This window comes from Herpailurus yagouaroundi, unplaced genomic scaffold (genome assembly GCF_014898765.1).
Source record: "Herpailurus yagouaroundi ecotype Mexico unplaced genomic scaffold, PumYag 100, whole genome shotgun sequence".
Lineage (NCBI taxonomy): Eukaryota > Metazoa > Chordata > Mammalia > Carnivora > Felidae > Herpailurus > Herpailurus yagouaroundi.
The window spans coordinates 69,037,820-69,064,379 of record NW_024412391.1 but is presented as its reverse complement, the minus strand read 5'-3'; the positions used below and the strand labels follow the sequence as shown (position 1 = coordinate 69,064,379).

Below are 26,560 nucleotides of genomic sequence, written 5' to 3'. Positions count from 1 at the left end.
AACAATTACTAAATTGGAAGCTAGAGGTCCTTATCTTTTAAAAGCTATTTAGTATGTTATATTTGATTATTCTGCTTAATTACTAGAAACAAAATTTTATAGACAACCTACTTAGACTAAGCATAATGTGTAGCAAGATCAAATGGTGACATTCAGAAATATATATATAGCTCTTTGCATTGAACTCCTCTTACATCAAATAGATGTGTGCAAGAGAAAAGCTTCTAACGTAAGACATTGTCTAGCACAATGCTATATAAAATTTGAGCTGTGTCAAACGTCACCTAACAGTACTAATTATGGACATGTATTTCTGATGGGTACTTTCCCTTTCATTTCTACTTTCTGAAGTTTCTGTGTACTCCTAAATGTTGGAAAGCATGTTGAAATGACCACCAGTCCTTTAAAGATATAAAAATTAAATTTTAAGAAAGCACTGACTATAATAGATACATTACCCTGCAAATAGATAGATATAGTTGCCCTTCAAAATAAATATAGTAGCCTGCAAAAAAAGAAGTTTCCGAGAAGAGCCTAGGGAGATTTCGGCTTTCAGGTATTTGAAGAGCCATGGCATGGTAGAGGAGTTAGTTTTATTTGACACAGGTAACCACACAACTGTGTGTGACAGTTATAGGAAGTCAGACTTGGCATGGTGAAGGTAAGAGAAATCCACAAATTCCAACTCTTCATATGTAGAAAGAACTTTCCTATAAGGTGGTGAGTTTCCTGTCACTGCTAAGAGCAGACTAAACCCCCAGGTGAGCAGTGGGCAGGAGGCTGGGCCAGGCTGAGGCCCGAGAGGGCTCCTTTGCAGGGTAGAGGCTGAACTAGAGTTGGATTCTAACACTAGGGGTCCAACACTAAGAATTAGTCACTTTTTTTCTTTCCCAGTAGGGAGCTATCTCAAGTTTTGGCCAGTAGAGTGAAGAGGGAACTTAAAGAAATCCTGTTTAAATCCCATAACTCAGACAGAGATACATAGGATGGATTAGAGGGGAAGATGATAAAAACTTTGACTAGGGTATAGGCAATGGAAGGAAAAAAGTAAGTAATATGTGTAACAAACTTCTTAAATAAAGCATAAAGTTCATGACCTATTAGGAAGATGAAGTGAAGGAAATAAAATAATTCAGATAACGTAAACCCAGGATACCTTTCTTTATTTGGCATGAAACACTTGACAAATTAGTTTAGGATGCATAATCATTGTAAATTCCATTAATTGATTCACAAAGCATTAACCTTTGTGGTAGAAAGAAGTAGGGATATAAGTGGACATCGTACTTGCAGGCTGGTGGGAGAGACTTTATAAAAACTATCCATTATTCTTTTAATTATGTTTCACTTTTATAAAAGTTCAATGTTAGGGGTGCCTGGGTGCCTCAGTTGGTTAAGTGTCCGACTTTGGCTCAGGTCATAATCTTGCCGTTCTTGAGTTCGAGCCCCGCGTCGGGGCTCTGTGCTAAAAGCTCAGAGCCTGGACCCTGCTTCAGATTCTGTGTCTCCCTCTCTCTCTGCCCCTCCCCGGCTTGCACCCTGTCTCTTCCTCTTAAAAATAAATAAACATGAAAAAAATGTTCAATTAAAACAATTTTTGAAAAATAGAAAATTAAATACTAATTTCTCCTTGTCTCATTATTTGGTAATAGCCATGGTTAATGTGAAAATACTGCTAATTAGTATTTTTTTCTCTTTCCATGTTTATTCTTGCTTTATAAAATTTGGATCTTGGATATGTCATTGTTTATTCATTTTTTACTTAACATATTATATAGTCAGCATTTTTCTGAGTAGTTTTTGACCCCATGATTATTAATAACTACATGGTATTCTATTTTATTAATATATCACAGGCTAGTTAGCAGTTTCTTATTTCTGTACATTTAGGTGATTTTCATAGTGTTGGCTATTACAACTTGTGTAATAAATAAATTGTGTAACTTCCAGTGGGAAGTCCCTCTGTTCCAACATCTTTGTACACATAGCTAGTTATTTCCTCAAGAAGAATTTCTTAAAGCAGAATTATCAGATTTAAGGATATTTCTCATTTTGAAGGTTCTGAATATATATTGCCATTGTTCGCTAGCCACATTTCCTTTTCTACTGATCCTTTATTACTTTTTTTTGGTATACCTTTCTTTATATATATATATATATATATATATATATATATATATATATATATATGTACATACATACATAAACTTAAGAAAAGTTTCAAGAATAATAACAAAGAATCTTCTTAGAATCTTAAGTTGCTAACTTGGTGCCCCATCACCCCCAAGCACCTCAGTGTGCATTCCCTACAGACCAGCTCCTCCTACAGAACCACAGTACAACCAAGGAGATCATCTGATTCCTAGCCCTCATTCAAGATTAGCCCTCTATTTCAAAAATGCCCCTTTAACAGAAGGTTCAGAATCAAGCATCATGTTTAGTTTTATGTCTCTTAGTGTCCTTCAATCTGGAACAGTTCTTTGGTTTTTCTTTGACTTTCATGACTTTGACACATTCATAAAGCATGTTACTTTGTAAAGATTATAAAGCAGTTACTTTGTAAGATGTTGTGCAGTTTGGGATCCAGCCCGGTTTTAATATTTAAGAAAGACTCATTATGAAATAAAGTATTCCTAGCTCTCTTTGATTGAAAATACAGGTATGTGTTGTTTCCTTTGCATGTGTATGCTAACAATGAATAACCCATAGTCACGATTACTTACCCAATGAATAATTTAGAAATGTATTGGTGGAATGAAAGTCTTATGGATTTAACACAAATTTTGCACGTAAGTGGAATTTATTCTTTCATCTTTAAGAATAATGTTGCAATTCTAACAATGTTCAAATTTAAGACTAACATACAGATAAGGGACTAAAATTGTACCCAATTATTGCTTTTCTTCTGTCTTCTAGGTATTATCTTCCTAAAAAATTCACTCAATGTAATATTGAAGAGTATCATGACTTTCTGAATAGTGGGGGTGGTGCCTGCCTTTTCAACAAACCTTCCAAGGTAATAAGTGTGATCAGAGTTATTAGTTAATAATCTTTAATAATAATCAGTTGTTATATTATATATATTATAATCTATTACAAGCACAAGTTTTTAGCCATTGGGTCTTACAAAAGAAGGCTTTCTAACTTGGCTTATATGTACATAAACTAGATACGTGAAATATCTGCATTTTATTTTATTTTTTAAAATGTTTATTTATTTATTCTGGAGAGAGAGGTGGAGGGGAATACAAGCCAGGGAGGGGCAGAGAGAGAGAGAGGGAGACAGAGAGAATCCGAAGAAGGCTTCAAGCTGTCAGCGCAGAGCCTAACACGGGGCTTGAACTCACGAACTGTGAGATTACGACCTGAGCCAAAGTTGGACGCTTAACCAACTGAGCCACCCAGGAGCCCTAAAATACCTGCTTTTATTTCATTTTATTAATGTTTATTCATCTTTGAGAGAGAGAGAGAGAGAGAGCGCACAAGTGGAGGAGGAGCAGAGAGAGGGACACAGAATCCGAAGCAGGCTCCAGGCACTGAGCTGTCAGCATAGAGCCCGATGTGGGGCTTGAACCCATGAATGCGAGATCATGATCTGAGCAGATGTCAGATGCTTAATTGACTGAGCCACCCAGGCGCCCCTAAAATGTCTGCATTTTAAAGTCAGCCTTAATTTTGGGCATTTGGGGCTCTTCTGATAGGAATAGAAAGCAGGTAGAAAGACTATGTTCCTTCTGAAAAATAATTAGCTTACAAAGATGGTGTCATTTGCCTTCTTTCTCATGTTCTTGGATCCTTGTTTGTTGGATATGTAATCACAACTCATACTGATAGCAAGGAGGGCATTGCTTCCCACATTACTCCCCACCACTGCCTTTCAGAATGAGCAGTATGATTAAAATTACCATTACTTCTCAGTATAAAAACCAAGGCTGCTTACAGCAGAAAAGGAGAAAGTCTTTGTGTACTTAGACTTTGTCAGAGGCTTTTCCAACATGCAGGGCATCTTCTGGTTACTGACTTGAAAGCAATAATTTCCTCATGCATTTGGAAAACTGCATGCAGTAGAAAGCTTTGTCCTTGTTAATTATGTGAACCATTCCGTGCTTCTGTGTGCCATAGCAATGAGTGGCATTGCCTTTATAATCATTTTTCCTGGTTTCATTCTCTCTCTGTTCCAGTGAAATTTAGGAAGAGTATCATATTGCCTTGAAAAGCAACTTGATAATTGTGAGACTTGTTGCAAAACTTCAGAAGGGATATTTGATCTAAATCCCTGCTGCTATAAATGAAAAACAATTCAAGCCTCTTTACCAAAATAACTGATTATTCTGAACTCAGAGTAAAAGAATAAGTGTGTTTTTCACCTTAATAAGTTTTAGTTTGGCTTTTAAAGCTGTCTGATTTGTTATGATCCCTTTCAACTGAAAATAGAATCTAAAGATGTTTTGATTATTTTGTAGGAGAGAAGAGAATATTTGAAATCAGGTGGGGGTTTTGTTGTTGTTATTGCTGCTTTTTTTATTCTGTTTTCCCCCCTCTAATTAGTTAAGAAAGTGTATGTGTGGGTGTATGTCTGTGATAGGTGTGTGTTCCAGCCCATTCTATAACACATAAACTTTGACGAACTTCTGAATAAGTAATATGTAAGTGGAACATAGCAGCTACTTACTAATTTTAACTATCACCATAAGGTAAGTTATGCTCAAAAGATAATGTAATTGTTACAGAGTTAAAAGATAAAATGGCCTTAAAATATACTCTTGTACAGGCCAAAAGTTGCTTCCATCTCTGGGGCAAATTATTATTACCATTATCTGTAAAACTATGTTAATAGGAGGAGTTCTATTTAATATTAAATAAATCAATGGATTTATTAATTTTTGTGATGTTTTCCTACTTGTCTATGAAATAACTCTCTATTTCACAAGGAGATATAGTTAGTTGGCCTTCACAGATAATTGAACTTGATTCTCACAATAATTTGTGATGTAGATGGGCAGCTAATATTATTATTATTGTTGCTTGAAATATTAAGGCACCTATGTGCTCAGAGATGACAAGCCATTTGCCCAAGATAAGTAGCTGAGCCAAGATTTGAACAGACTTTCTGTCCCCAAATCTCTTGCTTCTTCTTTGAAATGAAATTTTCAAGGGTCAATGGCTAGATCATCTTTATTTTGGTGGAATTTACTAGACTTGATATGTATGTTACTTATGTAAATATAATTAAATCTGAAATGGAAACAGAAGTAGACACTTTTGTTCTAAAGCTCCCAGTTTTAAAATTCTAAAGTTAAGCTTTCAAGTTTGGGAAAATAAAATATACTTTGAAATGACTGATAAGTATGCCGCATGCGTAGGTGTGGCACTTATGGTCCCTCGTAAGGTCTTTGATCTTGATTTATCTAAATTGTAGTTGTCTTTTTGGTTTCATCCTGCAGCTGCTCGATCCTCCTGAATGTGGCAATGGCTTCATCGAAACTGGAGAGGAGTGTGACTGTGGGACCCCTGCAGTAAGTCTCTGGGTGTTTTGATGGTTTTTTTTTTTTTTAGGTTATTCAGAGTCATTCCACACACTGAGACATACAGAGCTGGTGTTATGTCTGGAAATTTCATAGGATATATGGAAGAAAGATTATTATTGGGGGGGGTCTATATACTTTTCTTTAAAAAATATTCTGCAACTTTCAGGAAAATGGCATGATTTTCTGATGTTTTACAAATGTTTATATTCCTTAGGAATGTGTCCTTGAAGGAGCAGAGTGTTGTAAGAAATGCACCTTGACTCAAGACTCTCAATGCAGCGATGGTCTTTGTTGTAAGAAATGCAAGGTAAATAAATGTTGAGCAATGACTAATTGACAAAAAAAGAGGATATATTTGATTTAATCGTTAAGACTGGGTAAATATAATGTAATAACAATAGTAGTGTCTAAGATATATTGAGTGACTAAGTGCGAGTGTGCCTGGGGTCTTGTACCACGTGAGTCACAGAGCTGGGTCCTGAACCTTGTTAATCTCCTCAGTTTGTCTTCTTATTACTGCCTCCCTGAGAAATATGCACATTGTATGAAGCCAGGTGTTCCTAACCTTCGGATTGTGTTTTTCCTTTCTTTGTAAAGCCAAGTGGCTATTCAGTAGATTCTTTTTCCTTGCTGCTCTGCTTGGTATATTTCTTGCATTAGCAGTTGAGAGATCAGAAGCTGTACTTTTAGACATGATAACACTTCACATGAGAGTTTAGAATGCATCTTTATTCACATTATCTGTTTTCATCCTCCCAATGGCATCCTATACCTCTCTCCAAATATTTAAGCCTTAACATCAGGATGAAAAGTTATTTGAGGCTTATCTTTTTCAAATAAATCTATTTCTTTTTTTTCTCTTCTCATATAAAATCTGGTACAGTATACTACATTATCTCTGAGGTTTGGTATACATCTTAGTATGTATTTTTTTTTTTAGCAGAGAGAGCCTGAGCAGGAGAGGAGCTGAGAGAGAGAGAGAGAGAGAGAGAGAGAGAGAGAGACAGAGAGAGAATCTTAAGCAGGCTCCCTGCTCAGTGTGGAGCCCAATATGGGGTTCCATCCCATGACTCTAGGATCATAATCTGAGCCACAATCAAAAGTCAGACACTCAACTGACTGAGCCACCTACGTGCCCCTAGTACTTACCCAGTAACTGCTACAGGTTCTTAGTAAATATTTGTTGAATGAAGAATAAATACGTGCAACACTCTCTTATTGATTATATGCTGATTGACTAATGTTAGTCTAATGAGTTAAGGGAGAGTAGGATATGAACCTATCATACTAAGTATCTACTGTGTGCCGGGGATTGTGGTAAACACTTTTATGTTATATCATCATGTATCTGGATTTCTCAACCCTGGCACTATTGACATTTTTGGCTGTATAATTTTTTCTTTTGTTTTGAGGGTGTGTCTTGTGTACTGTAAGTTATTTAGCAACATCCCTGACTTCTGCCCATTAGATACAAGCACCACCCCTCCCAGCCGTGGCAACCAAAAATATTTCCAGACATTGCCAAATGTCCCCTTGGGGGTAAGATCATTGCTGCTTGAGACTGCTGTCTTAGATAATGCTCACAACCACACTTTTGGGAAAGGCATTATTATCCTTATTTTTCCAGTTGAGCAATCCTGGTCTCAAGGAAGTGATATAACCTGCATATGCTCATTCAGCTATTAAGGAATAAATGTGAAGTTACATCCCAGATCTGCTGGCAGCATTTGTGTTGTTTCCACTTTATCACTATGTCTCTGGCAGCTTTTTAAGACAAGCAAGGCACTGGCAGAGATCTCTGAAAGCACTTTCTAAAAAAGGAATATAAAATCAAATATGAAACAGACATTTTTAAATTTGGGCTGCATCAACTATATAATCTGTCAGCTTCTCCAACTGCCATAACAATGGGTCCCCCATCATTTATTTTAATCTTCGATGTTTTAAGTCTGCCCATTTATAAAATGCCATTTTTATTTTGAAGTATACAATTAGGCTCTTTGTGATATGAATATTTCAAGGAACAAATATAAAATAATAGAATCATAATATGTACAATAAAATGTCAGGATTAACTATCCCCCAAAGTAAGCTACAGTTACACCAGTCAAGTAAGAGCTTTTTGCCACTCTCTCTATCCTGCACCTCCAGCTCTTACTCCCACCCTACCCTCCTGGAGGAGCCAGAGGCAGGATAGTGAATGGAGGAGGGAGAACAGAAAAACAGGATGAGAAGTCCTGTGTATCTCTGTTTTCCCTGTATGTATTTATGCTAAAGTATCTATAAGTCAGAGTTGGCAAACATTTTAGGTAAAGGGTCAAGTAGTAAATAGTTAAGGCTTTGTGGGTCATAAGCTCTCTGTCTCAGTTACTCAACTCTGCCTTTGAGAGCAGCCATCGAAAATACAGAAACAAGGGGCACCTAGGTGGCTCAGTCGATTCAGTGTCCAACTCTTGGGTTTGGCTTAGGTCATGATCTCACAGCTTCATGAGCTCGAGCCCACGTTGGGCTCTGTGCTGACAGCAGGGCGCCTGATTAGGATTCTCTCCCTTCCTTTCTCTCTCTGCCCCTCCCCTGCTCACGCTGTCTCCTTCTCTCTCAAAATAAATAAATAAACTTTTTTAAAATGTTGTAAAAAAATATGGAAACAAATCAGCATGGCTATGTTCCAATAAAACAGATGGACAGCCACTCTTTGTCCTCAAGCTATAATTTGCCAACCCCTGCTCTAAAACATTGCCCATTGACTTATTATTTTTCTTTACTCAGTGGTAAGTTTCAAGAGGGCAGGGATTTGGGTCACTTTAGCTACTGCATATCCCAGCACTTAGAGCAAACTGTCCTTCACTGGGCTTTCTTTCAGAAGTTTCTTGGCAGTTCTAGAACATTTACACTCTCATATAAACTCCATCTTAAATCTGCTTATATTTGTACCTGAGAATGTTCTAAAATTGTGGCTTACTTACCTCAATCCCAAGAAATTGGAAGGATAAGAACCAGAGTATATGAATTTAAATTACTTGTTTATTTCCTTATTTTCATGGCCTATTTACTCCCACTAAAATGTGAGTTCCTTGCAAGCAGGATTCTTGTGCTTTTTTTTCCTCCACTGAATCCCCAGTGACTAGAATGTGCCTGGCACATGTTAAGTGCCTAGTAAATACTTGGTAACTAAATGAATACAAATTTTGTTTCGATCTTCTAAGAAATACTGTTGAAATCCTGATTGGAGTGGGCTGTTCATATTCTAGGAACAATAGGAAACTCAAGTGCTTGGAGGGTTGTGAGCAAGGCAGAGAAAATGGAAGTTAGTGGGGGAGGGAGGGGCCCACATCGAGTGTTTGTTTGTGTGAGTAGACATAGCATTTGTTAGCATTTTGGAGAGGGAAAGAAAATAGTATGGAAGAGGAGAGAAGGAAGATGATGACTTTGTGTGTCTGTTTTGTGAGGATAAAGACTCTAGCAATTTATAAATTCAGTGAGCTTAAAATTTTATTTGTAACCCCTATACTTATGAGAAATATTTGAGATAGTTGAAAATAGAGAAAAGAAAAAGCAAAAACAAACAAAGAGGAAAGACTCTTCCCATACACAGGTATACAAATAACAAGAACATTAGACAAGAATAAAAGACCAAGCCATAGATCTATATAAAAATGAGGCAGGAGATAAAGCACAGTATGGAAAGAAATTGCTTTGCCAGAAAATCTAACTTTTGCAATTCAGCCCGGAATGTAACATTCAGATTCTTGGCAGATAAGCCAAAGAAGAGTAATGTGACAAGGGTGCCAGTAAGAAATGAAGAGGAAAGTGTAAATCTAAAACCTTTTTGAGAGGGAGAATTAGTAGAACATGGACTGACTTGTCCTTCTGGGGAGAGGTACCATCAAGATGTACCCTATTTTAGTAGATGTTGTAAGACTTCTGTGTGATGAGTATGCAAATTCTTTCACACAAGAGAAACTCTCTCTGAAAACTTACTAAATGAACGTTTCATTCAGTAACTGTGGTCTTCAGACTACCATCTTAAAACAGCCTAAAATATTCTTATCCAAAAATATTCATGTTGCTTTTTTTTTTTAAGACGATAGATACTGTGAGAGATTTTTTTTCTTCAACAGTTTTACACATTGATTTTTGTTCATTTTAGTTTCAGCCTATGGGGACTGTGTGCCGAGAAGCAGTAAATGATTGCGATATTCGTGAAACGTGCTCAGGAAATTCAAGCCAGGTACTTTACAGAATCATTCCTCTAAACCTGATGGCAAAAAAGCAGGGTTAGCTTAAGTGCCCTGGCCCCCAGACAAAGTGTCAAGGGACACGATGTCTTTTCTACATCAGTTCTCATTCTCTCTTTATTTACTTCTGGGAATTTAAGTGTCCGTGATCAAAGCTTGAGCAGATGTTCCGTGTAATTTTATCTTAATGTTGAACTAACCTAAGACTACATTCATACCTTAACTATTTTGGTTTTAAGGAGAGAGTAAAAGGCATTTGTTTTTTTTGTCTAATTTTCAATTCAGCTGGTTGAGACAGGAGCCAGCCAAGGCACAGAGACCCACAGAGCCCTGGGTTGTGAGAAGGGGTCTGTTCTGTCTTTTGTTGATCTGAGGCCACATGCAGCACCTCACCCATTAATACCTGCTCTTGAATTTAGTATTATGTAGTTGTAAATGGAGAAGATGCGGGAACTGATACACTTTGGTGAGAGTTCACAGATTTCACATGGTCCTTATATATACAGACAGTTTTCAGTTTGCATGGTAGTGTGGGACCATAAAAATGACCATGCAGGCTGAAGTCATGTAAAGTCATCTTAATCAATGGAAAAAATGAGAGTTGTTCTGTGATCTTTAAAAAATGTTGCCAGCCTACTAAAACCTCTCTTACTCTTGGTTTTAAGTGAATAAGGAGATGAAAAAATAAACCAGTATTTATTTAGCATGCTAAATTAAAACAAACATTGAGAATTAAAAGCTTTATTTTTGTTGTAAAATCCTTATCAGGAGTAGTTAGAGCTGTGCATGTCTTCTGTTCAGAAACCTTAAGATCCATAGTAAGCATCTTTTCTGTGCCTTGTTCAATGATCACACTCCCTTCTAAGTTTGGATCAGCTTTTGACATTTTATCCTTTGTACTTCCAATGTTGTGAAATATCTCCAGGAGATGTGAAGATGTGAATGGGAGGGTTTTTTTTTGGCCAAACAGCAGTATCAGCATTCCTAGTTAGTGCTTTTTTTTTTCTGTAACTCAATTTACGTTTGATTGGAATTTCACTTCTAGTGTCATCACTTTTCATTTCTTTTCTGCACTTTCATCGTTTCTGGCCAGCTCCCTCTTACGATTGTCCAGTTTTATAAAATGTCACGTGCTATTACCCAGAGACAGAGAGGCAGCACAGCTACAACCTGTGTTGTCTGCATGAACTAAATGCATCCAGGCGAGTACCAGTCCCTTGCGGACTTTGTGAGAAATGACAGGTTGGATCACTGACCACAATGGCAGCTGTCATATACCTAGTGATCACCGACTAACAAGTTAGCAGCAAAGTTTGTGCTTTATGCAGTTACTCACAGTCAATACGCTGTGGTAACTGAAGTTGGAACCGTGTCATTGGGGTACTGATGTCATTTAACAAAACCATGGTGACTGAAATTCATGTATATTGGCGCCATGCAAAACAAGGACAGCCTACATCTTTTTCTTCTAGAGAAGAGGGATTCAATAGTGGTAAACCTGCATTAATCATTAAAAATGTTTTTTTTTAAAGGTAGTCATCCTAAGAGACTAAAGATCTTTCATATGAAAGTATTTTCTTTTCTTACTATCTGATTAGCATTGTTTTTCTAAGTTAACACGTAGTGATGATGAGGATACAATTAATGATTGCCTCATATGTTCCTGGAGGGGGAGTATATTAAAGCAACTTCTTTGGAAATCCATTAAGTAGGAGTTTTTAAAATAAAGAAGCCCAAATCCAAAGATGGCATATAAAGATCCTCTTGTTGAATTAGTTGTAACAGCATAAACTGCTGTTTAATTATAAATGAGTGTTTTATAAATTTATAATATTTTATAATTATAAATGAATAATGCAGTACGGTGGTTATATGGTTTGTTAGCACAATGCAACGTACTACAGCTATTAAAGAGATTCCCTACAAAAACACTTATTGTGACATGAGGAAATTCATGTGATGAAAAAATAAAGAGAAGAAGCTGAATATAAAATACTATCTATAACTTGATTACATACCTGTGTTTAAAAAAATCAAATCTTGGGGGCGCCTGGGTGGCTCAGTCGGTTAAGCATCTGACTCTTGATTTTGGCTCCGGTCATGATCTCACAGTTCATGACTTCGAGCCCTGCGTTGAGCTCTGAGGTGACCTTGTGAAGCCTGTTTAGGATTTTCTGTCTCCCTCTTTCTTTCCGCCCCTGCCCCACTCTCATGAGCCGTCTCTCTCAAAAATAAAGAAAGAAAGAAAAAGAAAGTAAATAAAGAATAAAAAATAAAATTTTGTAGAAAAATGTAAAGAAAAAGATGTACCATAATATAAAAAATTGTCTCTGGGTGGTGGGAACATGAGACTTTTGTGTGTGTGTTTTTACTTTTTTTACATTTACTAACTTTTCTCAAGTGAGTGTGTAATTATTAAAGATAGAAAAAAATGTGTAACAAATTTAAAAATTACTGTTTATAGCCACACAGGAATGTTTTACAATTTTCTGCACTTGCTACAAGGGAAAACCAAGGCTATAAAATAACATGATTTTTCTAATGTGCGTTAGGTGGATTTCTGCTCAAGGAGCATTTTAAGAGTAAGGGCTGTGGTGCTTCTCATGGTAAAAAAGAGGAAACTAGCTATTGCTTCATTTACGTTGGGATCCTCCTTGCTCTGTTTTGCGCTCTCGTTTTTCTCGCTCTGAGGAATGATGTATCTGTATAAAGCAAGATGCTCTGAAATGTTGGGGTTGTCTGAGTCATTGCTGTTGCTTCTTTTTATTTGCTACTATGTAATCAACTGTTTATACCTCTGGTAGATGCATATTTTTAGAGGAAAGTGCACCAATTGTTACATTTCCTTTTGCTTTCTCTTGATCTTTTTTGTTTTTATTTTCAGTTGTTTTAAGAGACTTACCATATTATCAGACTTTTATTTTACCTTTTTTTAATGGAAACGTTACAGGGATTAGCTCAGCCTGATATTTTGCTGTGCACATGGTTCACAGTTCTGTTTTCATTTCCTAGTGTGCCCCAAATATTCATAAAATGGATGGATATTCATGTGATGGTATTCAGGTAGGTTACTTCATCTTTACCTAAATCTTTCATGTGTGCCAGCATGAAAGAAATACTGAAATCTTATCAAAAGAGGAAAGTCAGTTTAAATGTTTTGTAATCCATTCTGAAGATAAAAGGCTTTATAATACTCACCTACTAGCTGTCGCAGTCACAGTTTCTTTTTCAGTGATCCGACATAAGCAGACACTGCATCATTAATAGGTGTGCTTTTCCATTTTAGGGGATTTGCTTTGGAGGAAGATGTAAAACCAGGGATAGACAATGCAAATACATCTGGGGGCAAAGTAAGTAAATAGCGTGGATTGATTGCTTTCACAATATGATATGAGGCCATATGACGTGTGGGCTGGAAGTTAATTTTGAACCACTTTATGACTGGGGGATTCTCAAAGACACTGCAAGTCTTGGAAGGGTCACTTTTGTGGAATTAGAGAGGAGCACCTCCCTTGAAAGACACGTGGCTAGTTGGTTGTGCCTTTGGACAAGAAATAAGGTGCCTTTGCTGACAGGCAGGTGAAGTCCACCCCAGAGCGTGCAGCCTGGAGAATAGAACAAACCTGGATTTGAGCTCCGTGTACACTTCCCTCAGCTGAATGTCCTTAAGCAAAACCTGTACAACCATATGGAATGGACACGGACCCTGGATAGGGCACCCTTGGCACTGTAGCAGTTTAGCTAGAGTGGCTTTTTCTTCCTCAACCATCTCTCTTAAAATTACAGGTGACCTTCTGCTGAGGTAGCTCTACCGTGTCAGAAAAAAATTTCAGCATTATCACTTTCAAAGTTTGTCACATTTTCTGAGGGAAATGTAACATTGATTTCTAAAACATATAACTTAAATTATATCTTTATTTAAATGTGTATTTAAAGGTTGTGTCATTATTTTTCCCCCAGTGTTACTGGCCCTTTTGAAAGCAGTTTTTTTTGAAACTCCTTCAGAAGACAATTTGTATTAGAAAGCAAGCTCAAAAGATAATGCTAATCTTTACTTGTCACAGATAGTGGCTGCATTCTGTTTGGGAGGGGAGGTGTGTGCACGTTTGCACTCTGAACAGAGTTACCGTTTTGTTTCCCCCGCTTGAGAAGAAAGTGTTGCTCACCGCAAGAAGTAGGGAAAAAGAACTACCAATGGTGACTAGTTATTTTTTTAAATATACACAAATGCTCCTGAAACCAAGACTATACTGTGTGTAAGTTAACTTTAATTTAAAGAAAAAAATAAAATTAAAAAATAAAAAAAAATAAAATATACACAAACAGTAATCATTTGATTAGTTTGCAAAAGTCATTTTTTTTTAATTTTTTTTCAACATTTATTTATTTTTGGGACAGAGAGAGACAGAGCACGAACGGGGGAGGGGCAGAGAGAGAGGGAGACACAGAATCGGAAACAGGCTCCAGGCTCCGAGCCGTCAGCCCAGAGCCGACGCGGGGCTCGAACTCACGGACCGCGAGATCGTGACCTGGCTGAAGTCGGACGCTTAACTGACTGCGCCACCCAGGCGCCTGCAAAAGTCATTTTTGATCTCACTACAGGACAATCCCATTAGCCAGCCCTGGCTTTAGCAAAATTAAAGTTTTGTAATACTGACATTGTTTAAAATGTTATTTGGCCCTCATACATTTAACATGAATTCAAGCTTATTTAGAACAGAATAAAATTAAGGTGGTTTTTTTGATAGTTGTTAGGAATTAACAAGGTAGAATTAACTATAGACTTAACTATAGAATTAACTATAAGAATTAACTATAAACAAGGTAGAATTCATACTGTTTCTTAAATCTTTAATTATAGTACATAGCTATTTTAATAAACTCATCGTTATGATTAATAAAAATTGACACGTAAAAAATTTGTGCTTTATATTTGGCGCTGAGATTAAAGTGTGGAGTATTTATTCTGGGAACCATTTGGTAGTATCTTGCCCTAATTATTGGCCAAATTGTGAGGAGTGTTGTTCCTTGGAACCGATAGCTTCAATCCTATCAAAGATTGACATAGATTGGTTTTCCAAATTTCCAATGAGCAGTCATGAAGAATGTAGCTGAGTCAAGGATGTCTGTGGTCAAGTAAAACTCTGGAGAACCATGGGTCCAGGTTTTGGAACTGGCCACATTGTCATGAAGAAGAGTCCTTAGACGGCTTCTTTCCCTTACTGCAAACATTTTGAGCAACTCACGTGTTCTGTCCCTCACTGAGAGAAAACTCTATTCTGCTTCAGAGGTGATGGCATCAGACAAATACTGCTATGAGAAACTGAACATCGAAGGGACAGAGAAGGGTAACTGTGGAAAAGACAAAGATACGTGGATACAGTGCAACAAACGGTGAGATGAAGTTTGTCCAGAGTTTATCCCTTAGTGAATTACAAGCATTACTTTCAGCGTCCCATTTCCTCTTCTCTGCATCCTCCAGAGCTTTCAGTTGCCTGCTCACCTCATCTTTTCACTGCATCCCAGCACCACCTTGCAGAAGCCTCCCAAATCTTAACACATATGCTGGCCTCTCCTCAAAGGCCCAGGTCACACTTGCAGCTGCCTCAGGACTTGCTCACCTAGAAGGCACCTGCTAGCATCTCAAAAGCAACAAAAATTAAAGCCACCAGAATATGTACTCAGTTAGCTGGCTCTGACTTTTCTAAACCACTGTTTTTGTCAGAGGTCACCATAATTCACTGTCCTCCAGTTGAGAAGCCTCACAATGGACCTTGATGCCGCTGTCCCTCTGACACATGGTCCAAATGCCAAATCATGGCCATTCTTCCCTTTTACTCCCCCACCATTTGTCTTTAATTCATCTTTTCATTCCTTTCCTGTTACCCCAGCTAAGACCTATGTTAACGCTTGGTCTATTACAAAGGCCTCTTAACAGTGTTTTAAGCCAAGCAGATCTGGCATGCTGTATTCTACTCTTCTACTGAGGGGCATCTGGGTGGCTCTGTTGGTTAAGTGTCTGACTTTTGGTTTTGGCTCAGGTCATGAGCTCACAGTTTGTGAGTTTGAACCCTGCATCTGGCTCTGCACTGACTGTGCAGAGCCTACTTGGGATTCTCTCTTTCCCTTTCTCTCTGCCCCTCCCCCCCACCTCTCTCCATACTTTATTATTTCTGGGTTTATTCTAGAAATAAATCATTTTCGGGGTGCCTGGGTAGTTTGGCCACTTAAGCATCCAATTCTTGATTTTGGTCCAGGTTATGATCTCACAGTTTGTGGGTTTGAGTCCCACGTCAAGCTCTGTGCTGACAGCATGGAGACTGCTTGGGATTCTCTGTCTCCCTTTCTCTCTGCCTCTGCCCTGCTTACTCTCCATCTCTCCTTCTCTCTCAAAATAAATAAACAAATGTAAAGTCATTTCCCTCTTCTCTGAATTCCCACGGCCTTTTGTTCTATTATTGTGGCCCTTGTCCCAGCCTCTCTGTTTTATCGTTGTTTATGTGTGCGATTCTCTTCTCACCAAGAGTGTATTTCCTTGACCGTGTCTTTTTTTCTTTGTATATCCTAAAGTACTTTGTAAGCTCCATGCACATAAATAACAATAAATTTTTTTTTTCAACGTTTATTTATTTTTGGGACAGAGAGAGACAGAGCATGAACAGGGGAGGGGCAGAGAGAGAGGGAGACACAGAATTGGAAACAGGCTCCAGGCTCCGAGCCATCAGCCCAGAGTCTGACGCGGGGCTCGAACTCATGGACCGCGAGATCGTGACCTGGCTGAAGTCGGACGCTTAACCGACTGCGCCACCCAGGCGCCCCGATAACACTTATAAAAATGTTGACCATCTCTTCTGTGTTAAGAAAGCATTTTTGTTTATGATAGATATGATAAAATGAAATAACTTTTAAAAATTGTTTTTTAAGGATGAATTAATGCATTTTTCCGTGTTAGTGATAGATGTAAATTCTAATTTTGCTCTTTTCTCTATCTGATAAAGCCTATTTCCATATATAATCTTGCTAGTCTACTAATCATTCTTGACAAGATAGTTATCAGTATATGTATTTATAATTATGTATGTTAGGAATTAAAATGTTCTATATGCAGAAAATATGTCAGATAATATTTTATACCAGTACAAATATTTTACAGGTTTAGTTATTATATGTGGCAGTTGGAGGAATAGTGGAATATATTGAAAAAGGGATCATGAGTGTGTGTGGGTATGTGTCTATATATACAGACACATACCCTCCCCCCCCCCCACACATAATTCTTCTTTATTTGGGGGCAACAGGTTAAAGAAAGAGCTGTATTCCAAAAGAATACTCACCCAAAGATCATTTATTCACTTACCAAATATTAAAAAATGTTTTAACATATCCAGTAATATGTTCTAGAGAAAGAGATTCTGATCTAAAAGATGTCTATCTGATGGATAATTTCCTTTAACAAATACTTGAACTAATGGACAGTACAGGAAAAGCTAGAACACAGTTGGGATTTTGGTGCACTAATAGGAGTTTCAGAGAAGGCACTTTTTTTTTTTTAATTTTTTTTTTCAACGTTTATTTATTTTTGGGACAGAGAGAGACAGAGCATGAACGGGGGAGGGGCAGAGAGAGAGGGAGGCACAGAATCAGAAACAGGCTCCAGGCTCTGAGCCATCAGCCCAGAGCCCGACGCGGGGCTCGAACTCTCGGACCCCGAGATCGTGACCTGGCTGAAGTCGGACGCTTAACCGACTGCGCCACCCAGGCGCCCCGAGAAGACACTTTTTAAAGTGAGAGGCAAATTAATTTGGGCGTATTTAGCTTGTAATTTGAGCAAATAAAATGTAAACAAACATGAAAAACGCTAAAGCAGGATAAGATTATTGTTCTAACTATACATGGTTTGTTCTCTCTTTGTGGAAAGAAGTAAAGAATTGTTATCTTTTAACACAGGGATGTGCTTTGTGGTTACCTTTTGTGCACCAATGTTGGTAACATCCCAAGGCTTGGGGAACTTGACGGTGAAATCACATCTACTTTGGTTGTGCAGCAGGGAAGAACATTAAACTGCAGGTAATGCTCTACCTCTTTCCATGAGAACATCATTCATCTTCTGAGGACTGCCGCGTAGAATCACTTCGGTTTTCACTTCCCATGCATGTTAGCAAGGCGACATGGAATCTAGCCCAGAGAGGTGACTGAGTAAATCCTGACACAAGAGGGTTGAAAAGATGAGAATTAGTTGACTTTAGTTGCTGGAGCTATATTTAATGGGTCAGTAATACCTTGCAGGGTTTGGTTTGCATTTCTTTCCTACTAAGGAAAGTGAGTGAGAACTCCTGGGTAAAATCAGTGGATTAAATATATACATCTTCTTTTACTTCCTTCTGAAATCCCACTAAAATGACACTAACTGGATCTTTTTTTAGAATTCATGTATCCACAGGGAGGCAGAGAAGGGGAGAAGAGACAACAGCAACAAAATTTTGGAGCGTGGAAGGCAAATGGATGTGTGACAGTTGTCAAAACTAAGAAAGCTGAGGGGCGCCTGAGTGGCTCAGTCGGTTAAGCAGCCGACTTTGGCTCAGGTCATGATCTAGCGGTCTGTGAGTTCGAGCCCTGCGTTGGGCTCTGTGCTGACAGCTCAGAGCCTGGAGCCTGTTTCAGATTCTGTGACTCCCTCTCTCTGACCCTCCCCCGTTCATGCTCTGTCTCTCTCTGTCTCAAAAATAAATAAACGTTAAAAAATAATTAAAAAAACAAAAAACAAAAAACTAAGAAAGCTGAATTCCTAAGTCAGTAATGGGGAAAACTGAGAGCTAGCCCAGTATATAAAGTTAGTTCCCAAAAGGCTCAAAAATTGGTAGCATCATCTACTTCTGCAAGAGGGAGTAAAGGATTTGGGGCAAGGAAGGGCTAAAATAAAGAAGATAGTTGAAAGTCTGCTAACAGATTACTGCCTGACCCACCTAAACTGGGGATTGCTCACCCTCCCAATAAAGATTTGAGCTTTACATTCTGCAGATAATAAAGCAGGTTTCCAAACTGAAGGATAGCCAGCAATATTGATATCAGGGTGTATGGAAGTGGTCTAGCCTCATTGATGTTCAGCCAGAAAGCCCTAAAATCTCCTATAGTTTATCTGATTTCCTAACTCAAATAGGAGCAGTTTATCAGACATGTGAATAAAGGCTCTAACACACATACACAAAGAGTTAAAAAGAGCCAGAAAAAAAGGCACCTGTCAATATTTATGAGAGATAAGATATTTCTATCATGAAACCAGAATAAAGTGCTATTTAATGAAGAGCAGGGGTGCCTGGGTGGCTCAGTCAGTTGAGCATCCGACTCTTGATGCCAGAGATGTGGGACTGAGCCCTGCGTCAGGCTCCATGCTGAATGTGGAGCCTGCTTAAGATTCCCTCTCTTTCTCCCTCTGTACCTTTCCCCCGCTCGCTTGCTGTCTCTCTTACTCAAAATAGAAAAAAATTTAAAAAAATGAAGAGCATTCATAGAAATAAAATGCTGTTGGAAATTTTAAAATAGGGAGGTAGGAATTAAACTCAGTAGTTGAAATTATCTCCCAGAAAGTAGGGCAAAAGCAGCAAAGGAATGGAACCATAGAGAAAACCTCACCAAGTTAGAATAGACACGATGAACAGAGAAAATACCAGGTAAGAAATTGTCAATGAGTGACTTTGATTGTCTACAATGGATAGACTTGAGTTTCTACATTGACAGGTTCACCAAGTGCCAAATACACTGAGTGAAATTAGAGGCACATTTAAACATGTCATTGTGAAATTTCACAACCTTAGGACAAAGAAAGGAATCCCAGATGTTTCCAGAGAGGAGGAAAAAAAGGATCAGACTTGGAATCTTATGAACAGGAGCCCTGGGAATCAGAAGACAATGGAGAACATGATTTTTGAAATAAGTTCTGTACCTTATTTCTGTACCTTATCAATCAAGTGTGAAAGTAGAAAATAGAGACACTTTGCGATATTCAGGTTGCCCCTGAATTTATTGCCCTGTACCATTTCCCAGGAAGCTATTGGTGAAATTGTACTCCACCAAAATCAAAGAGTAAACTAAGAGAAAGGCTGTGTGTGTAGGAAACAAAATACCCACCATGAAGACAGGGCAATCCTGCAATGAATGGTGAGGGGAGATCCAAGTGTTCAAGTTTTCCACAAGGTACAGTAGACAACTAGATCAGACAGGAGCAGGGCAGACTGCAGATGGAAACTCCAGGAGAGATTTCTGCAGGAAGATGAACTGATGCTCAAGACACATCTCAAGTATGGATTTGGGGTTAGCAGAGTTTGATCAGTTTACATTGGTGACAGATTCTTAAAAAGTAGGCAAAAAAGACAACAAATAAGAGACTTGCTAATTTGAGGGAAAATGAAAAGTTGTGCAGGAAAGAAAAGGCTTAATTATGGCACACTGTATCACTCAACTGAATAACATTTACATAGTCGTAATAATGTGCCTTTTTATTATTGATTTAACTATTCATTAAACAAAATTTATGATGGGGATATAGGAAAAAGACATAAATCTTCAAGTTCCATAGAGGTAAGTTGGTTGCTAATATCTGAAATGGAAAAATAAAAAATAGTAACACTCATTATTTAAAAATGTGTGGATAAATAACAAAAGAATCAATTAAGAGTAGAAAGTAGTTTCTTCCAAGGAGGAATATATGGTGGAGGAGAGAGCACTGTATGACTTTATTACATTTAAAAAACTGATTTATCTGGGGCGCCTGGGTGGCGCAGTCGGTTAAGTGTCCGACTTCAGCCAGGTCACGATCTCGCGGTCCGAGAGTTCGAGCCCCGCGTCGGGCTCTGGGCTGATGGCTCAGAGCCTGGAGCCTGTTTCCGATTCTGTGTCTCCCTCTCTCTCTCTGCCCCTCCCCTGTTCATGCTCTGTCTCTCTCTGTCCCAAAAATAAATAAACGTTGAAAAAAAAATTAAAAAAAAAACAAAAAAAACAAAAACTGATTTATCTGATTGACTCTTTAAACTGTATGCATGTGTCATTTTGATAAAAATAAATAAAAAGAATTGAGATTTATGTGCTGGCATTGACATGGCACCATATGAGTAAATCAACTATGAATATACATTTTTACCTCATTCTGGTTTTTTAAATTTCTATAGAACATGTAGGCTTGCTCTATTGAACAGTGAAGTTAAATATTTTAGCCATTCTCTAATATAATTTTTAAATTATTAACCTTCTTGGGAAATGTAAACCCAGACCAGTTCTCATGCTTGTTTGAAACATGTTTGAAATCTTGAAACCTACAATTACAACTACCAAATCAAATCCTAGCATTAATGCCTCACTTGACTTGTACATGATCCAAGGCAAAATGATAAAGCTATTTTAATTCAGACCTTTGCTATAATAATTATGTTCAAATTCTAAAATATGTCAATATCTCAAAAGCATTAGATCAAAAGATTCAATTGCTTTCTTCATTTAAAGGAAGAAAATGCTCATGCTGTTGTTTTTTTATTAGATAATGGGTAGAAAATAGAGTAGAAAGTAGTTTCTTCCAAGGAGGAATATATGGTGGAGGAGAGAGCACTGTACGATTTTATTGCAGTTGTACAATAAGTGGGCAATGCTTTCTTGCCCACTTTTTAGTTTTTTAAAGCAGATTCTCAAAATGAGTGTGACTTAATAGAATCCTATTTTCTTTTTGCTTCCTTTGTTTTAGTGGTGGGCATGTGAAGCTTGAGGAAGATGTAGATCTTGGCTATGTGGAAGATGGGACACCTTGTGGTCCCCAAATGATGTGCTTAGAACACAGGTGTCTTCCTGTGGCTTCCTTCAACTTTAGTACTTGCTTAAGCAATAAAGAAGGCACTGTTTGTTCAGGAAATGGAGTAAGTATTCAGTACCTTGCCGTAGGGAAACTCCTCTGTTCTTTTGTAACACAGAAATAGACATGACCCCAACCTGTTTATTTTGTAAAAATGGAAAATATGCTTATCCCTGTTTCTAGCTGGCATGTAAACAGTTATTTGGTCATAGTCACTGGAATATTTCTCTTGCGTAATCCGTGCAAGCCTGGGAATAAGAAAAAGTATAGTTTTCCTAACCAAATTCTTCTGTTTTTCTTTCTTATCATGTTAATGTGATCTCATATAATAGAAGTATAATGGCCAGTTTTCTACAAGTGATCTGGGAGACAAATTTTAATAAACTGTAATGGGGTTTTTTAAAAAGGGTGTAAAAGGGAGGATCATTGGCCACAGTATTTAACAATTCGTATTGTCCAGGCACTAAGCAATTAGAACAGATCATAAGTACCTGTTGTGGCCACACCGAGTGTGTATCAGCTGAGGATAACTCCTCGAAATAAAAACTGAATAATTCAGGGAAGTGTTTATCAACAAATGAATAGAAATAATGGCATTGTATAAAATACTAAATTTTATTCTTTCTGTCATATATCTATCTGATAATGTTAGTCCTAGATAACAAAATTTGTAGCTTAGATAAACATGCTCTATTAGTGACTATAGTTTTGTCATTTTCAGTTAGGAATTCCTATACTAATAAAATAATTTTCACTTCTTTTTCTTTTGGCATGTACTATGATTTTCTTTCTACCCTCACCAGATTCTTTGCTTGAACTGGTCATAATACCCAGTTGAGGTGAAGGATCCCTGTCCTGAAATTGTCAGCCTTTAATCCTGGTCATTCCACATAGATCTCCAGGAATGTGCCAAGAAGTTTCTTAGGGAGGTCTTACTAGTAACTTTTTGCCAAAGGATAGGAATTCTTACAGCATATGAAAATAGAGAAGGCATGTGGTAAGTAGTTCTGCTCCTATAGATGAGTCTAATAAGTCTTCTTTCTTTAATAAGTAAGAAAATGTTAGCGGAAATGCTTTTTGGGGGATAGGGCAAAAACATTGAAATTATTTCTTGTTCATTCATGCTAATGATAACAATGTCTTCTTCATCTAGAATTCCTGACCTTATGTTTGGAAGAAAGAAACGTTTGTATTAGATAATTGGCAAATGCTTGTATTTCTGCTTAGTTTTATAAGTCTCCCTCCTATAAAATTTTTTTAAATAAAAAAATAAAAACCTCCCTCCTATAAAATTTAAGTTAATGAAATTCAAAACAGTAATTTCATTGATTTCTTTTTGGACTGTAAACTCATTTCCCCTGTTAAAATTCATTATTCCCTTTGGGTCTAACTGCTGATCTCCAGAAAATATTATTTTGGGTACTTGAGTGAGGAATAAGGTAATTAGTATGAAGAAGAAAGTACCGATAATTTTTCAGTACCATCAAATTCTAGGCATATAACAATTAGAAATCACTCTTTAGTTTTCATGCCATTGTATCAGAGAGTTGACGTTTCCTCTTGATTGATTTTGGATTTCAGGTTTGCAGTAATGAGCTGAAGTGTGTGTGTAACAGACACTGGGTGGGTGCAGACTGCAGCACTTACTTCCCTCACAATGAGGACTCCAAGACTGGCATTACTCTGTCTGGCAATGGTAGGTACTGGATTTGGTGCCATTACATCGTTTTATGCATAACTAAAGGAAACTCTTCAGACAGTTTCATTTAGATTATAATTCAACTTTAAAATACAACTGGGATCTACAATATGAAGTTGATATTTTCCATTAACTTGTAATCATGTGTAATATTGAATATAACTTAGTCTACTGATTGAGCCTCATCTTGTCCTACATGAGACTGAGATTTTTCAAGTATTCTATTTTTGGGAGCTGACAACAAAACCCTAGCATTTAAGTGAAAAAGCAGTAGTCCTCTTTCTGAACTGTCTGAATTTAAGGGAAGAATTTTATATTTGGGGACTGAATACATAGGAAAAAAAACAGTTGAAGAATTGAGTTTTAAATATCTTGTTGACTTTAATGTGTGTTTTTTTCTTAAGTTTATTTATTTATTTTGAGAGATAGAAAGAGAAGAAAGCAAACATGAGCAGGGGATGGGCAGAGAGAGAGGGTGAGAGAGAATCCCAAACAGGCTCTGGGTTATCCGTGTAGGGCCTGAGGTGGGTGGGGCTCAATCTCACGAATCATGAGATCATGACCTGAGCCGAAACCAAGAGTTGGATGCTTAACAGACTGAGCCACCCAGGTGCCCCGACTTTAATATTTTTCATTATAGAATCTCATCTCTATTCAACCTGAGTTCTGTAGCCTGAACTGTAGGTAATTCTAGAAGTAGTAACCTTAGCCAAGGTGCATGGAAGGGGATTAAGGACATGGATAATAAACAACAGGTGCAGATCTAAAAGCTAGAATGGTCCAACTGGAGAAGTAGAAATTCAATGCAGATAGTTGAAAGAATGCATACATTGCAAGTAGAGGTCCCCTTTTAAACTGTTTTATTATCTTTCATGATTGAGTGTTCTACATACAGAAGTTCTCAAATTCTGAAGTCCATTCACTTCCAAAGGGTGAGAAAAAAGAAGTATGTTCATTGTAATCATCCAGAAAGGTTAAAATTCTTAGCCAAGATGACTTTAGCAAGGAAAGTGAAAGAATTAAGATTCTGGTATCCTCAGCCTTAGCAATGGTAATGTGGAGCTTCTTTTTAGCAGTTAAAGCAGAGATGTGGCTATTCAGATCCATGGATTTAAGTGACTTGTCAAAAGTCTTACCATTACTTAGAAATAACCAGGCTGGCATCCAAGTTTATTGATCCCTGTTAAAAATCACTGGAAGAAAAGGAAGATAATACAGACATGTCAGGCCTTACAGTAGGAAAACCCCACTGACCCAGAAGGTCCTCTGCATCCACCCATCTCACAGAGGACCTGGGCAGGGTGGAGTCTGCCAGTTTCCTCAGATGCCCTGCTCCTGAAATGATTTACTGAGGGCTCCCAGACAAGGAGGCTGCCACTTCTGTCATGGGGATTTGCCATCTGCTCTGTTGCACATGATCACTGATGGTTGACATCTAGAAGGATGCTTCATGAGTGCAGCAGACAAAAAGAGATCTGAGCTGCTCTGAGTGAAACAGATCTGGGTGATTGAAATGTGTGGTGTAGATCATTATCAGCAAAACAGCCAGGCCTCTGATCTGTCTTTTCTGCTCTTGGGCTGTCACTTGAGCATTTTGACCAAGGCTTTGACTTACTGGGCCACTCACACCACATGATCTCCCCTATGGATTACATCTCTCCTATCTGACAGCAGGTGGTGACACAACATTGCCATTACTGAGTCCTGAGAGTCAGCCCAGTCTTGGCCCTCTGCCAGTCTGCTGCTGCCTCACTCTCATGCCTGACCAGCACTGATCTCCTGCTCACTACACGCTGTCTTTGGTTTTTCCTTCTCTAGGATGCCAGCCATTGTTACAAAGACTGGGAACTACAAGCCCGGTGCTTGTATTATCTGTATCACCTGAGCACTGATTGTATAACTCTGTAGACATGTTTTCTCTCTTAAGGAGCTTATATATGAGTGACAATGTATCACACGTACAAGTGGGAGCAATAAGAACTTTGCATTAGTTGTCAAGATGGAGTGACATGGGGTCGCCCAGGTGGCTCATTCAGTTAAACATCCGACTCTTGATTTTGGCTCAGGTCATGATCTCACAGTTCACGGGTTTGAGTCCTGCTTTGGGCTCTGCACTGACAGTGCTTAGAACCTGCTTGGGATTTTCTTTCTCTCTGCCCCTGCCCCACTCATGTTCTCTCTTCTCTCTTCTATGTGCTGTCTCTCTCTCTCAAAATAAATAAACTTGAAAAAAAAAAAAGATGGAGAGACAAAGACTGTAACATCTCTGGAATTCCTGAGGAAGAGGTCAGAGTAAAAAAGAACATGAATTTCTACAAGTTCTTGTCCAGAGAGTGCTATGGCAATATAGTAGGGTCACCCTTACCCTCCCTTTTTTTCAGTCTTTACTCTTCTTGTAGTTCATTGACGTCATCTTATTTTTGAGAAAATTACATGGAAAATAAAACTGCAAAACGCACTGGGACAAGTATTAAAAGGGAATGTAAGCCAAGAATTATTTTTTAAAAAACAGTTGATGGGGATTGCTAAGTAATGGTTGATTTTTTTATCCTTTTAAAAAACACCCATTTTTTTTACTTCACAGTATGTACAAATACCAAATCATTATGCTGTACAACTGAAACCACTACAACAGTGTATCAATTGTAGGTCAAAAAAATTAAATGAAAAAAAATATTCTCTAACATTAAGACCGGTAAAAGAAAACAATACCCACTTTTTAAAACAAATAATTTCGTTAGTGTCATGATTCCAAATATGGAGAATAAAGTTCCTGAAAGAACTTTGTATCAAAATTTGAATTACATACACTTGATCTTCATTGTTTTCTTTTTTCCCTGTAGGTGTTGCTGGTACCAATATCATAATAGGCATAATCGCTGGCACTATCTTGGTGCTGGCCCTCATATTAGGAATAACTGCATGGGGTTATAAGTAAGTGAAATGTCTCAGTATTGTTACTATCAAAATATACTTTAAAACATTTTGTTTAAGTGAATTAAACATCTAGAAAGTTTTGTAGCATTTTCAGTGAAAATCATTCTGGCTGAACATGCAATCAGTGATTATTCTTGGCATGATTAGAGGTAATCATGATTTATTATTCTTGAAAATAGATTTTGAAATAACTGCCTTCTATTCTCAAAGTAAAGAATATTGTTTTAAAAACCATGGTGTGAAGTGAAATCAATCTAAATCGTGTCTTAAACTAAGGCTGTGTGGATTGGCTCTTTAATGACACAGGTTCTTTTGACTTAAACCC

General features: G+C 37.7%; 1 protein-coding gene across 23 annotated transcripts in view; it reads left to right on the top strand.

Annotated features, from left to right (window-relative positions):
- The window catches only part of ADAM22 (ADAM metallopeptidase domain 22), a 237,791-nt gene that overhangs the window by 176,224 nt on the left and 35,007 nt on the right, over positions 1-26,560 (top strand). For 22 of the 23 annotated variants that reach the window (XR_005789427.1, XM_040472741.1, XM_040472740.1 and 19 more), the window contains exons 15-25: positions 2,917-3,016; positions 5,445-5,516; positions 5,743-5,835; positions 9,679-9,759; positions 12,779-12,829; positions 13,053-13,116; positions 15,055-15,160; positions 17,714-17,833; positions 21,495-21,663; positions 23,181-23,295; positions 26,142-26,232. Coding sequence is in view for 22 of the 23 variants with exons in the window: in XM_040472741.1 (XP_040328675.1) it covers positions 2,917-3,016; positions 5,445-5,516; positions 5,743-5,835; positions 9,679-9,759; positions 12,779-12,829; positions 13,053-13,116; positions 15,055-15,160; positions 17,714-17,833; positions 21,495-21,663; positions 23,181-23,295; positions 26,142-26,232 (1,062 nt within the window). In the remaining variant the exon portion in view is untranslated. The remainder of the gene's footprint in view (positions 1-2,916; positions 3,017-5,444; positions 5,517-5,742; positions 5,836-9,678; positions 9,760-12,778; positions 12,830-13,052; positions 13,117-15,054; positions 15,161-17,713; positions 17,834-21,494; positions 21,664-23,180; positions 23,296-26,141; positions 26,233-26,560) is intronic. The other variant, XM_040472732.1, reaches the window with a different exon arrangement.